The 14,813-nt window shown below is 38.6% G+C and overlaps 2 protein-coding genes across 2 annotated transcripts; one reads left to right on the top strand and one right to left on the bottom strand.

Annotated features, from left to right (window-relative positions):
• The first annotated feature begins 9,275 nt into the window (after window positions 1–9,275).
• LOC147924519 (serine decarboxylase-like) lies at window positions 9,276–11,599 on the top strand. Its single transcript, XM_087494550.1, has 5 exons — window positions 9,276–9,900; window positions 9,978–10,209; window positions 10,301–10,494; window positions 10,572–10,708; window positions 10,798–11,599. The coding sequence occupies exons 1-5, from the start codon at window positions 9,555–9,557 to the stop codon at window positions 11,359–11,361; spliced, it is 1,473 nt and encodes a 490-aa protein (XP_087350676.1). The 5' UTR covers window positions 9,276–9,554; the 3' UTR covers window positions 11,362–11,599.
• Window positions 11,596–13,857, bottom strand: LOC104742143 (transcription factor VIP1). Its single transcript, XM_010463112.3, has 4 exons — window positions 13,024–13,857; window positions 12,798–12,930; window positions 12,230–12,314; window positions 11,596–12,140 (listed from the first exon to the last, which is right to left on the bottom strand). Exons 1-4 carry the CDS (start codon window positions 13,611–13,613, stop codon window positions 11,932–11,934), a joined length of 1,017 nt encoding a protein of 338 aa, XP_010461414.2. The 5' UTR covers window positions 13,614–13,857; the 3' UTR covers window positions 11,596–11,931.
• Window positions 13,858–14,813: the final 956 nt, after the last annotated feature.

The raw sequence follows: 14,813 nt of genomic DNA, 5'->3' as shown, positions 1-14,813 counted from the left end.
CTCCAGCAGAGATGGCAGAGCTGAAGAAGCAGCTAGAAGATTTGTTGAGTAAGGGATTCATCCGTCCTAGTGTATCACCGTGGGGAGCGTCGGTGTTGTTTGTGAAGAAGAAGGATGGGAGTTTCAGGTTGTGTATTGATTATCGGGGTTTGAACCGGGTCACTGTGAAGAACAAGTATCCTCTTCCTAGGATCAATGAGTTGTTGGATCAGTTGAGGGGTGCTACTTGGTTCTCCAAGGTAGATATGGCGTCGGGTTATCATCAGATACCGATAGATGAGGCAGATGTGAGGAAGACTGCTTTCAGGACGAGATATGGGCACTATGAGTTTGTGGTGATGCCCTTCGGATTGACTAACGCGCCAGCAGCGTTTATGAGATTGATGAACAGTGTGTTTCAGGAGTTTCTGGATGTATCTGTCATCATTTTCATCGACGATATCCTGGTCTATTCTAAGAGTCCTGAGGAGCATGCAGTGCATTTGAGGGCAGTTATGGAGAAGCTGCGGGAGCAGAAGTTGTTTGCCAAGTTGAGCAAGTGTAGATTTTGGCAGCGTGAGATGGGCTTTCTGGGTCACATTGTTTCTGCAGAGGGGGTTTCTGTAGATCCAGAGAAGATTCAGGCTATCAGAGATTGGCCTAGACCGCAGAATGCCACAGAGATCAGGAGTTTCCTTGGATTGGCAGGGTACTACAGGAGATTTGTGCAGGGGTTTGCAAGTAGAGCACGTCCTATGACTAAGTTGACAGGGAAGGATGTTCCTTTTGTCTGGTCAGAAGAGTGTGAGGAAGGCTTTGCAAGCCTGAAGGAGATGTTGACTACTTCGCCAATGTTGGCTTTGCCTGAGCAGGGAGAACCCTATGTGGTTTATACAGATGCATCTAGAGTTGGGTTGGGTTGTGTTCTGATGCAACATGGGAAGGTGATTGCCTATGCTTCGCGGCAGTTGCGGGTGCATGAAGGCAACTATCCTACCCATGATTTGGAGATGGGTGCTGTAGTTTTTGCCCTGAAGATTTGGAGGTCTTATCTTTATGGTGCAAAGGTACAGGTGTTTACAGATCATAAGAGCCTGAAGTATATATTCACTCAGCCTGAGCTGAATTTGAGACAGAGGCGGTGGATGGAGCTTGTGGCAGATTATGATTTGGAGATAGTCTATCATCCTGGAAAGGCTAACACTGTTGCAGATGCTCTGAGTCGAAAGAGGGTAGCTTCGGCTCAGGAGCAGGAGATGGAGTCTCTGGTAGGGGAGATCAGTGCGTTGAGCTTATGTGCTGTTTCACAGGAACCGTTGGGTTTGGAAGCAGTAGATAGAGCAGATCTTCTGAGTAGAGTGCGGTTGGCTCAGGAGAAGGATTTGGGGCTGGTGAATGCCTCTAAAGATGTGGATTCAGAGTATCAGGTCTCAGATAATGGTACTATCTTGGTGCACGGTCGGGTTTGTGTGCCCAAGGATGAGGAGTTGAGACAGGAGATTCTGAGAGAGGCTCATGCGAGCAAGTTGTCCATTCATCCAGGAGCGACTAAGATGTACCGTGATCTCAAGAGGTACTATCATTGGGTCGGGATGAAGAAGGATGTAGCTAGTTGGGTTTCGAGGTGTGATGTGTGTCAGCTAGTGAAGGCTGAGCATCAGGTCCCTGGCGGATTACTGAAGAGTTTACCCATTCCTGAGTGGAAGTGGGATATGATCACTATGGATTTTGTGGTGGGATTGCCAGTGTCACGGACCTTTGATGCTATTTGGGTCATTGTGGACCGGTTGACTAAGTCAGCACATTTTCTGGCCATTAAGAAGACTGATGGAGCAGCGGTCTTGGCTAAGAAGTATGTGAGGGAGATAGTCAGGTTGCATGGGGTGCCAGCGAGCATTGTGTCTGATAGGGATTCCAAGTTCACTTCGGTGTTCTGGAAGGCGTTTCAGGCAGAGATGGGCACTAAGGTGCATATGAGTACAGCTTATCATCCCCAGACTGATGGACAGTCAGAGAGGACGATCCAGACGCTGGAGGATTTGCTGAGGATGTGTGTGTTGGATTGGGGTGGCCATTGGGCAGATCACCTGAACCTGGTAGAGTTTGCTTACAACAACAGCTATCAGGCGAGTATTAAGATGGCTCCTTATGAGGCTTTGTATGGGAGGCCATGTCGTACACCATTATGCTGGACTCAGGTGGGGGAGAGGAGCATGTTTGGTGCTAGTTTTGTTCAGGAGACCTCAGAGAAGATTCGGGTTCTCAAGCTGAACATGAAGGAGGCTCAGGATAGGCAGAGGAGTTATGCAGATAGGAGGAGGAGAGATCTTGAGTTTCAGGTGGGAGACAGAGTGTACCTCAAGATGGCCATGTTGCGGGGTCCGAACAGGTCATTGTCAGAGACTAAGTTGAGTCCGAGGTATATGGGTCCATTCAAGGTGATTGAGCGGGTTGGACCAGTGGCATATAGATTGGAGTTACCTGAGGTGATGCGTGCATTCCATAAGGTTTTCCATGTGTCTATGTTGCGGAAGTGTCTCCGTGAGGGAGAGGAGGTGTTGGCTAAGATTCCTGAGGATCTTCAGCCTAACATGACTTTGGAGGCGAGACCAGTGAGGGTTCTCGAGAGGAGGATCAAGGAACTTCGGAAGAAGAAGATTCCTTTGATGAGAGTCCTGTGGGACTGTGATGGCGTTGAGGAACAGACTTGGGAGCCTGAGGCAAAGATGAAGGCAAGGTTCAAGAAGTGGTATGAGAAGCAAGCCGCGACTTGAGCTTGTTTAGCCTGGTCCCATCTGTAACCCGTGGCTGGAGCGGGAATGGAGTATTCCAGCCCATCTCTCTTGTTACTCGGTCGCTTGGGGTGGTTGGTTGTGCGACTCAGTAACAAGATGAGGTGGTGTTTGGGGTACAAAGTTTCCGTGAGGCAGGGTTGTGAAGAGGAGTTTCCAAAAATGGAAAGTGTTAAATATGGAAAGTTTTGCGGGAGTCAGAATTTTGTCCATTTTAGCGGTGGGAAGCCTTGGGAGGGGCTTTTGTGCCTTTGTGGCGGACTTTTGAGTCAGAGTGCCTGTGTGTGGCGGTATTGTTAGACATTGTATGGCCTTTGTGGCGGGCTTTTAGCCAATTGTGTGGCCTTTGTGGCGGGCTTTTAGCCATTTGTTGGCCTTTGTGGCGGGCTGTTTAGCCAGAGTGTCTTTGTGACGGTCCTTCGGGACAGATGGTCTTTGTGACGGTCCTTCGCGACAGATGGTCTTTGTGACGGTCCTTCGGGACAGATGGTCTTTGTGACGGTCCTTCGGGACAGATGGTCTTCGTGACGGTCCTTCGGGACAGACGGTCTTTGTGACGGTCCTTTGGGGACGAGTGGCCTTGGTGGCGGTCCTTTTTAGGACATTTTGTTTGGCCTTGGTGGCGGTCCTCGTGAGGACATTTTTGTTGGCCTTTGTGGCGGCCCTTGTGGCGTATATATGATCCTTGTGTGGTCATGAGGTATCCCAGTGAGGGGATATGTGGTTGGTAGGACATTGAGATGTTTTTACGCGAGCCACGGGAAGGAAACCTGGATAGGGATAGGACTCAGACGTGTTCAGAATTGTTTGCTCGCGACTCTTGGGGGACTTAGGTTCTCCTAGTACTGCCATATTCAGAGACTTTGTGGCTCGGGAGTATGGTTGGTATATCGACTCCGGATGACGATCCGGGGGCGCGCTGTAGGGTGGCAACCCGAGAGACGAGTTGGATTTTCCTTATATCATTTGGCATGCAGACTTAGGTCTGATGAGGAGCCAATAAAAACTCAAGGTTTAGGCCTATGAGTAAAGGGAAGTCCAAAAAGTCAAGAGCAAATGACGCCTGGAGCGTGAGTCTATCGCCTAGAGGTGACCTTCTGTAGATCGGTCGGAGGAGTGCGGGCCGTGGAGACGGTTGCACGGGAGTCCTTGACTGATGGTTGTTCGAGATTCGAGGACGAATCTAGATTGGTGGGGGAGAATTGTAACATCCGCAAACCAAAAATTGGTTTTTGGGGATGGGTGTCGATCGACACCAAAGGGGTGTCGGTCGACACCACTTATTTTCCGGTTCGATCAGAATGAGTTTTTAATCGATTTGGTTCGGTTTGGTTTAAGGAAACCATTGAATCGGGTCTTTAAAGGAAGGAAACGACCTAGGTCGTGTTCCAGAGGTTGTGGTCGCCGTTTTTGTTTGAAAAAGAGGAAAAGAGAGAAAACAAGTGTTCTTGAGATTGTGAGTGAGATTGGGAGATTTCTTGGCTGTTCTTGAGAGATTGGAGGCTGGGAAGGTGCTAGAAGCTTGCTAGGAGTGAGGGATTCGTCCTTATTGGTCAGAAACTTCTTGCAAAGAGGTGAGTGCATGACCATGGCTTATCTAAGCTAAGATCTCTAGATTCTATGTGATTTGGTGCTTATGTGGTTGTTTCTTTGAGTTCTCTATGATATTTCGTTGCTGTCTGGGCTGGGTTTGGCTTCTGGGAGTGCAAGGAGCGGATTGGAGAAGCTTGGAGGCGAGATTCGGAGTTTCTGATCGAGGGAAATCGCTGCTCGGCATCGGTGTCGGTTGACACCAGTTGGGGTGTCGGTCGACACCAACGCGAGGACGGCTCGGGACTTTGGCGAGTGTCGAACGATGCCATGTGGAGGTGTCGGTCGACGCAAACTAGGGTTTCCGGGAATGTCGGGCAGGGTGTCGGTCGACACCAGATAGTCAGTGTCGATCGACACCATCTGGTGTCGGTCGACACCCCTTGTTCAGTTACGATGGACGTTGCATGCTATGTATAATGCCTGGTTTGTTTTATTGATTGTTGTTTGTGGCATGTAGAGATCTTATTGCTTGTGTGTATAGCCCAGTAGATGGGAGGATTGCCTCACTGAGTGTTTATCAAATACTCATGCATCTCAATTTGTGTTTGTGGTGCAGGTAAAGGCAAAGTGTGATCGTGGAATCAAAGGCAATGAAGAGGAGGATGTTCTAGGGACTCGATTGGATGTTGGCTGGCATTTGCTAGGGTGCTAGAGTTGAGTCATTAGAAACATTGCTAGGTTGCTGGTTCATGTTTCTTGTTGTTTGGTATTGTGATATTGCCTTGCTATAATAATGGTTTATTATTGGTTTATTATTGGTTATTGATTATGTTATTCCGCTGTTGAATGTGTTGTGGTTAGGTGGCTAGTGGGTATGGGACCACTAGCTGTAGTTTATTTTAATATATTATATTTATTATTTATTATTTAAAAAAAAAAAAAGGTCGGTTGTTTCAGTAGCACATAAAAAATGCAACATTGCAAAAGCGGCATGATATTACATTTTGGTAAACGTAAGGGTACAACATTTTTTTTTTTTTGGCAAACAGGGTACAATATAAGAAAATGAATATCAATGAACTTAATTTAGTAATTAAATTTTTTATCATATCAATTAACTTTCTAATTATAAATGGCACATACTGTAAATAAACCGACTAGGTTATAAGTAATGTTCATACTTATATGTATTGTTTTAGTAAGAATGGTTTCAAGCGTATTATTATAGTAATTAGACAACTTTTACGTATTATTATAGGTTATTTCCCTTGATGTAACACATGAAAATGTATTTGTGAAACAAATTTTTGTATGATATTTAGTAAAATTTCGAACATAAGTTATTGTTAAAACATCACAAATTCATAATCTAAATGTATGAATAACAAAAAAAATAATCAGAGTTATGCGGAGATCTTTAAAACAATACTTATATCTAAAGTGATTTCTAGATATATATAAAATTTGACCTATTATTATGTTAGGGTTGGTTGGAGACTATTTGATATGTTTCTCTACCATAATCTCTTATCACAATTTCATTGAATGTGAAATGCATGGATGTTACATCATGGTCTCATCATGTGTTGCCTCTTGAGTCTTTGGCTTCTTGACCCGTCCACTGTCCACATATGTGCATATTTTTGTTATTTTCACAATGCGTGGAACAGTTTCATTCATGGATTCCTAAATTCGTTGCTACTACTTTAATTAATATCATTAGTCTCCAACATTAAAGAACATTATTCATTTTTAAAACTACGAAACATACGAATCATTAGCCATTTTAGGGAGCAACTAAAGTAAAAAAGGAGATAAAAAACGAGTTTGGTTAAAATAAAAAGGTGTAGTTCTTCTTTTGGTTATTTAAATAAGTAAACGTTTCCCGATGTCTAAAAAATATCTCCAACTTGAGTAGTGTTTACTGTTTAGGTAGATGTAGATCTAATGTCTAAATAAATAATTGTTGTAGATTTAGTCATTGGGACAAAACTACGTGTCGTCTAGTCACAAGCAGCATGTTACTCCAAATGAAATAATAGTTTTAGGTTATAATCCATACATATCCATACCACATGAAACATTTCTCTACTTTTTTTTTCCTTCAACAAATTAAAATTATTTTTTTATTTATCAACATATAAGACTCAGAGTGAACGTGGAAAACATTTTTTAGTTATATTTTTATTTTTATTTTTATCTTCAATTTGTTTTCGAGAAAATAAAGTTATAGTAATTTATAAAGTTATGATACAATTGTATAAGACGGGAAAACATAATCAGAAAGAAGTAGATGTTCCACAACTATTTATGTGAAATTTTTTTTGTATAGTTATATATATATATATATTTTTTTGGTGAGCAATATGTAAATTTAAAATTTCTTATTAACTTAATTAAAATTGATTCTCAACTAATATATTTAGAAATTTTTTTTTTTGATAAAAATACTATTTTCGAAAATTTGCAGCAAAATTGAAATTAACTTTTGTTGTTGTTAAAAAGTTATTTTAAACTTCGTAAAATCAAAATTTGTTTTGTTTACAAGTCACCATGTAGTAATTAAAAAAAAAAAAAGAATCTCAATAGCAATTAGCAAGTTGGCAACCTTTACAATTACTTTAATAGCATAAAAAAATACAAATCTCATGACGACCACATTTGTTATAATAATATGAGAATGTTTTTCTCAACTTTTGTTAAGGGAATGACAATTGGCGTGCTATCTATCTAACACCTGTTTTATTTGTTGTTTGGACTTAATAAACAACATTTATTTGTACTTTGGACCTAAGTAGTTATTGGCCGATAAAAAAAGAAAAAAAAAAAAAAAAAAAAAAAACTCTCAACATTTCATTTTAGATTATGTTAGATTGTGGGATGTTTATGTGTTGTCAAAATTTTCTTATCAATTCATAAATTTTTGGCTCTTATATAATATAAGAAGGTTTTTCTCAACTTTTGCTAAGGGGATGACAATTGGCGTGTTATCTATCTAACACCTGTTTTATTTGTTGTTTGGACTTAATAAACAACATTTATTTGTACTTTTGACCTAAGTAGCTACTGGCCCATAAAAAAAAAAAAAAAAAAACTCTCAACATTTCATTTGAGATTATGTTAGATTGTGGGATGTTTATGTGTTGTCAAAATTCTCTTATCAATTCATAAATTTTTGGCTCAAATTTAAAATTTTGGGTTTTCATTATTGCTTAGTTTCTGGTCTTTAATCTTATATAATCTACTGGTGGGATGTTTTCAATTGCTTACTTATTTATTCCTATTAGATCTTACCAATTTTTTTCCATAAAAATAGAATTCATTCTATTTTCCATAAAATTAGAATTCAATTCCTAATTACTCTCCTTTTAACACAACTTTTCAGTCATTATTATTTAATTTCAGTCATTAGGTTCTTATGAAAAATTATATTATTTTCATATATCTTTCCAAATATTAATAGGTATTCTTGAATAATTTTTAAATTTTTTTGTAGGTTGTCATGTTTGTTGTTCAAATTAATACTACAAAGATAAAAATTATGTGAAAATGTTTGACAAATTTATTTATTCATTAGAGTGTTTATGTATGTCTTTCCTACTCTCCATAGTCTGGTCCGGCAATTTTGGATGTCATACTTCCATTTTTTTTAAACCCTTTTTATTATTGTAAATAAAATTATAAAAATAGTAATATACAAATTTTCATTATTTCTATATTGTAGTTTGTTTTGCTTGCTCATATTTTTCTTTGTCTTTTCAATGTTTTCATGTTCATTTAAACATTTATACAAAAATAAATATCATATTGCCTAATAACTCATTATTATTTTAAAACTTTTCGAATATGGAAATTTTTATATTACAGTTTCAAATTTTTTTTCCTAAATTAAATTTTACTCTAAATCTCAGTAGCAACAAGTTTAATTAACATTAATCTAATGCTCATTAACCAAAAATTCAAAAGATGAAATAGGTTTTTACATAACCTAATAAAATTTCATCCGTAAATTGGATATATCTACATGAATAATATATTGTTTTATTATATAAAACTTGAACTTCTAAATTTTATTGAAGTTATAAAAAAATCTAATAATAACTAAACTTATAATTTTTTCCCCTAAGAACAGACCTAAAACTTTTGGTCTAAAATATGCCCCATAAAAATCAATGCCCTTATCCTTGGCTTCACTTGCTTGGCCTATGGATCCGGCTTTGAACCATATTTTATTTTTACTTCAGGTTGTCGTGTTTGTTGGTTGTGTTAATATTACTACATTATAAAAAATGAACTATCATGATTTAATATGTTGAACATTTTAGGTTTTGTTCCTTTCTTATATTTTAGAATCTCTATTTATTTTTTCTTTGGGTATTGATGTGGTAAAGCAGGCTAAAACTTCTTCTTATTGGACGATGCATATGAATCTCTCCATTGTACATTTAGTTTCTTATTAGTCTTCATCTTTAAGAAACAAATGTATTTTAAACTATTATAAAAAAAGAAAATTGTATATTAAAAAACCATGTTGTTAAGCTTGTGATGTCTTTTTATCTCATGGTACGATATGAGTTGCATTTTTCTATACAATATATGATTAATTTTTCTATACCTTACTGATACTAGGATTTTGTGTCTCCTATCCTAGCAGGTTCAATTAACCTTATGTGCTGTAGTACTTAAGGTGTCAATCCAAATGGGATGTTGCTAACACTCAAGATGCAATCAAGCAATCACAAGTTAAGCCAATTCAAAAAGAGTGTTTTTTCTAACAATCCTAGAATGACAAAAATGCAAACAGAAATGTGTTTTGGAACTAGAAAAGAGAATGCAAGACAAGAAATGAAAATTAATAAAAACAGAAACGAGTTTAAGTATGAACTAAAAAGCAAGAAACAAAACAATCTCAGGAATGTAATATCAATCAAAAAGATAAAAGTCCTAAGGACGAGGGTAATTGATGTCGGTGGAGTATCCTAGTTTGTTATATAATTAAAAAATCTCACGAGCACACAACAAACTAGAACAACACAAGTGACTACGGCGAAAGGGCAAACCAAAGAAAAAAGGAAAAAGAAAAAATCTGAAAAGCAAAAGAGAATCAACTTTGCCACTTTGTTTGTCTATATAAATAAAAATCAACGAAGCAGCGTCTCTCTCTCTTTGTCCCACCATTTTCACCGCTTCTCCTCCAATCACTCTCAGATCTACAGATTCTTCAGATTCCTCTTCTCTCTTTATTTAACCATGGTTGGAGCTTTCGAATCTGATCAATTCCTTGGAATGACGAACCTCAACGACATCCTAACCGACGATTTCGATCCAACCGCTGTTGTCACCGAACCATTACCTTCCCCGGTGACGACAAATGGAACCGAAGGTGAAGAGAATCTGAAGAAAACGAACGGAGTAGGAGGAGGAGGAGGAGGAGGAGATAGAGAAATGGTTCTCGGTAGGAATATACACACGACGTCACTCGCTGTTACAGAACCGGAGGTGAACGATGAATTCACCGGTGATAAAGAAGCTTATATGGCTAGTGTGCTCGCTCGTTATCGCAAAACTTTGGTTGAACGAACCAAATATCATTTAGGTATAACTTTGAATCCATCATCGTCATCGTCGTCTTGATCTGTTTATTTATATAATGAATCTGTGAATCTGGCGTAGGTTATCCTTATAATTTGGATTTCGACTATGGTGCGCTTGGTCAGTTACAGCATTTCTCGATTAACAACCTTGGAGATCCGTTTATTGAAAGCAACTATGGTGTACACTCAAGGCCTTTTGAAGTTGGTGTGTTGGATTGGTTTGCTCGTCTTTGGGAGATTGAGAGAGATGATTATTGGGGTTACATTACTAATTGTGGTACTGAAGGCAACCTTCATGGCATCTTAGTTGGGTCAGTTTCAGGAATCCATCCCACCTTAGATCTTTGATTCATTTGGGTGTTTGGTTTGATGCTCATTGTGAATTGTTTCTAATTCTTGCAGGAGGGAGATGTTTCCTGATGGGATCTTGTATGCCTCGCGTGAATCGCATTACTCTGTGTTTAAAGCAGCGCGTATGTATCGAATGGAGTGCGAGAAGGTTGATACGCTTATCTCTGGGGAGATTGATTGCGATGATTTTAGGAAAAAGCTGTTGGCAAACAAGGATAAACCTGCTATTCTTAATGTTAACATAGGTTGGTCTATCTTTATTGCTTTGATATTGGAAGAGGTTGGGGCTTTTTTGCTGATGGTTAAACCTTGTTTTCTGCAGGAACAACGGTTAAAGGAGCTGTTGATGATCTTGACCTTGTAATCAAAACTCTTGAAGAGTGTGGCTTCTCTCATGACAGGTTCTATATTCACTGTGATGGAGCTCTCTTTGGACTTATGATGCCTTTTGTCAAACGTGTACGTGTATAGCCTTTCTAATCAAAATATCGAAATCATTATGATAGCCTTATTGTGGTCTGAGGCTGTGTTTTCTCTCTTTTCCGCAGGCACCAAAAGTCACGTTCAATAAACCGATTGGAAGTGTGAGTGTCTCAGGCCACAAATTTGTTGGGTGTCCAATGCCTTGTGGTGTTCAGATAACAAGAATGGAACACATCAAAGTCCTCTCCAGTAACGTTGAGTACCTTGCTTCAAGGGATGCAACAATCATGGGAAGCAGGAACGGGCACGCCCCTTTGTTCCTCTGGTACACCTTAAACAGAAAAGGGTACAAAGGATTCCAGAAAGAAGTTCAGAAATGCCTGAGAAACGCGCATTACCTCAAAGACCGACTCCGTGAAGCTGGGATCAGCGCCATGCTCAACGAACTTAGCAGCACCGTGGTCTTTGAAAGGCCCAAAGATGAAGAGTTTGTTAGAAGGTGGCAGCTTGCTTGCCAAGGCGATATAGCTCATGTGGTGGTTATGCCAAGTGTTACAATCGAGAAGCTCGATAATTTCCTGAAAGACCTTGTCAAACACAGACTGGTCTGGTATGAGGATGGAACTCAGCCTCCATGCCTTGTATCGGAGGTAGGAACCAACAACTGCATCTGTCCAGCGCACAAGTGATGGCATGATTTCTTATATGTTGGCATTGCTGTGTTGTCGTAAGCTACATCTAGTTTAAATCCCTATCCACTGTAATCCTGAATTCTGTTTCGATCAGCGTAAAATTTTGTCAGTTTTATCTTATTTACAAGTTATGGTTTCAAACAATGTTCGCATAAGCATCAGTTGATGCTAATTGAAGGTTGTAAACCGTAATTTATTTCTCAGGTTAATAAAAATGTTTGTGATAGAACGTTTATTCTTCTGGAGCATGATTAACACCTTCATTCTAACATTATCGCAACTGCAAGTACCTAAAGCTACCGATTTAGCTGTGATTTAGATGATTGTTACTAAATGCCTTGCAGAAGTGATTTACTTACTACAAAGATTTTTTCTGGAGAGTATTACAGTTGTTACTACTCTTAAAAGATAGACCAATATCGCCATGAACATATCTGCATAGACGTACAATCAAGCTAACACAAGCCATATTACATGCATACATACATACTTACATACATCCAATATTGCAGCCCAAAATGAATATAAGGTATAACTCAAGCCAACATTTCGAGTTTAATATAAAACTTAGCCTCTCTTGGTGAAATCCATGAAGCTTGGGTGCGATGGCTGCCCATTACTGCTCATCTGCTGGTTCTTGTTGTTCCCAAACTGATTCATTGTCGATTGCTGAGACGAGAATTGACCGCCGTTGTATGCATTTCCGTTCCCCTGAGAAATTTCTCCAGCGGCAATCTTAAGTCGGTTCAGTTCATCCCGCAGCGCTTCATTCAAAGCTGCAAGTTACACCGAACAAGAAACATCTTAAATCTTTCATACCAAAACTTTAGTTAATATATCAAGAACGACCTCAATGAAGGCTTACCATCCCTAAGTTCAGCTTGTTGCTCTAAAGCTTGCAGCCGCATTTTGAGATGTTTATTTTCAGTGTTCAGCTCTGACGTTCCTCTCTGCACAATAGACAAAGGGCATACAGTAAAGATGCATATATATCTGCGAAAATCATTATTATACTGCTTCAATCTCTTACAAGTGTTCATTATACTGCTGACATATCACACAACGTTAGTTGAATTAAAAAGACAATAACAGATCTTTTTAGTACTGCTGTTCCTACAAACAGATGTAGTACTATCCCCTCAGCCGGTTGGCTACCAATATGTAATAGCCTACTGGAGTTCTCTTTATCAAATTCTTAGAGCCAGAAAGCGGTGTACCTCTCTAAATACTAAGGAGCAATCTTTAACACACTATGCATCAATCAATTACAAGTTATAAGCTGCCGAACCAACTTAAGTGAAGCACGAGTACAAAGCATATAATCAAATATATAACTGAAATCAAGATAGCGGGAAACTTTCCATACGGGAAGCCTCACTAATCACATCAGCTGTACCTTAAACACAATGAACAAGTCATATGAAAAACATTACCTGCAACATAGTGACTTGAGCAGACAATGTTGTTGCTTCATTCTGAAGTGTCTGAACCTTCCTCTCCAACTCACCAGTATACCTAATCTTCCTCTCTTTCGACCTCGCCGCAGATTGTCTATTCGCTAAAATCCTATTTAAAGAAAAAAAAAAAACCAATTATTTCAATCACACCAAATCCAAAGATTTGGGGAAAAAAATCAAGAAAACCCTAATTTTGGTTTACCTTTTAGCTCTTTTAGGATCAAGCAAAGCAAGCTCAGCAAGTCTATCACCACCCATACCCATGTTCTTCTTCCCACCACCATCTTTACCACTCACAGAAGCTAAAATCGATTCGATATTAAACAAAGCAGAACTCGTCTCTCCATCCATAGAACTACTCCTGTTATGATGATTCCCTTTCTTCTTCTTCTCTCCGGAGCTCGTAGCTAGGGACTTCCCAGTAAACTGTTCCTCAGTAACCCCTAAATCATCGAAGAAATCTGAATCAACCGAGAAGCTACGAACATGGCGGCCGAAGGGTTTCGGAGGAAGAGGATTATTAGGTGGAACACCGTTGGATGAGGTTTCTTCTGGAGGCGAATCAACGGACATCGGAGAAGGTTGTGGTTGTAGTGGTGGTGGAGTGTTGAGGAAGTCTAGGGATGAGAAATCGATATCGGAAGGATCGAATAAGAGGAGATCGTCGATTGATTCGCCGGAGAAGAAAGTTTCGGAGCGAGCTCGACGGTGGTGAGAGATACGTTGACGTGGAGCTTCTGGCATACGTTCTATCTCACTGAGAATCGTTTGATTTGGTCCTCCTCCCTCCATTGATTTTTTTTTTTTGCCGGCGGCGAGGTTAGAGGTGTTTTGACAACCTACCGAACACCGAAGTAAAGAAATCTGGAAAGTACACAAGTATTTATTTTTGTTTTGTCGAGAAAGCAGGGCTGGTAAGTAAAGTTAAGTTAAGTACCAAGTAGGGCCAAAATGATGTTCGGTCTGGAAAAAAAAAGCCTATATTCTCCAAAGTTACCAACAAAAGACTTAAAAAGTGTCTAATGTTTATTACAGTATTAAACACATAATAACATAGTTTTTTTTAAAAAATATATAACTAGTCTGTTTAATAAACATACAAAAATATAGAATACATCATTCCACCTAAAAATATTAGTGATAATTTATTAAGTAAATAAAAGGTAATTTTTTAATTCTTGATAAGTGATTAAATACTAGTTTCATTTTACTCATGCAAAAAAATCACAACTGAAAAAGTAGAAAATCATTATTTCTATTGAAAATTAGCTACTCTCCCATAATTTCAGTGTAGAAAAATATTACTAAAATTTTAATTTCTATAAACATCACTTATAATTTCAGTGTTATTATTAATACATTTCTTTAAATCAATAACTAATCAATAAAATAATAGATTCAGGATTGGAATGGTGGTATTGCAATGATACGGAACAGACTATACTGTTAGGCTCAAAGTATCTTCGACGGAGTTTACCTCCTCTTCACTCTGAATTAGACGGTTTGATGTGGATCATGGATAATATTCTTTCTGGAGGACTAGTTTGTGAGCGTTTTGATTTGGATTGTACTGAGCTCATTGTGATGATCTACACCTTTGAAGATTGACCGGCTTTTTCTAACAAATTGGAGGATTTCAGTTTGCTTAACGAGTTGTTTCCACTCTTATCTCTTTCTCATATTTCATTTACGTCAAACTTCAAGGTAGATTATCTTGTTCAAACTTCTCGGTCTTTTATTTTTCTGAAATTTTATTTGTAAATTCTTATTATTCAGCTTGGACAACAACCGTGGAATTCTTTTTTAATTTAATATATGATTGAAAATAATAATAATATGGTGCAAATGGTTGCTTAAAATTGAAAAAATGGGTTGAACAAAATTAGGTTGAATAATATTCAACTTATTCATCTCCAAAATAGTGGTTGAACAAGTTGAACACTTTTGCTGTAGGATTAGTTATTTTTTTCAACTTTTTAAATTGAACAGACT

Source organism: Camelina sativa, chromosome 17 (assembly GCF_030686135.1).
Source record: "Camelina sativa cultivar CO46 ecotype springtype chromosome 17, ASM3068613v1".
In the NCBI taxonomy this organism is placed as follows: Eukaryota; Viridiplantae; Streptophyta; class Magnoliopsida; order Brassicales; family Brassicaceae; genus Camelina; species Camelina sativa.
Note: the sequence above shows the minus strand (reverse complement) of the source record. Positions and strands in the feature narration are given on the sequence as shown.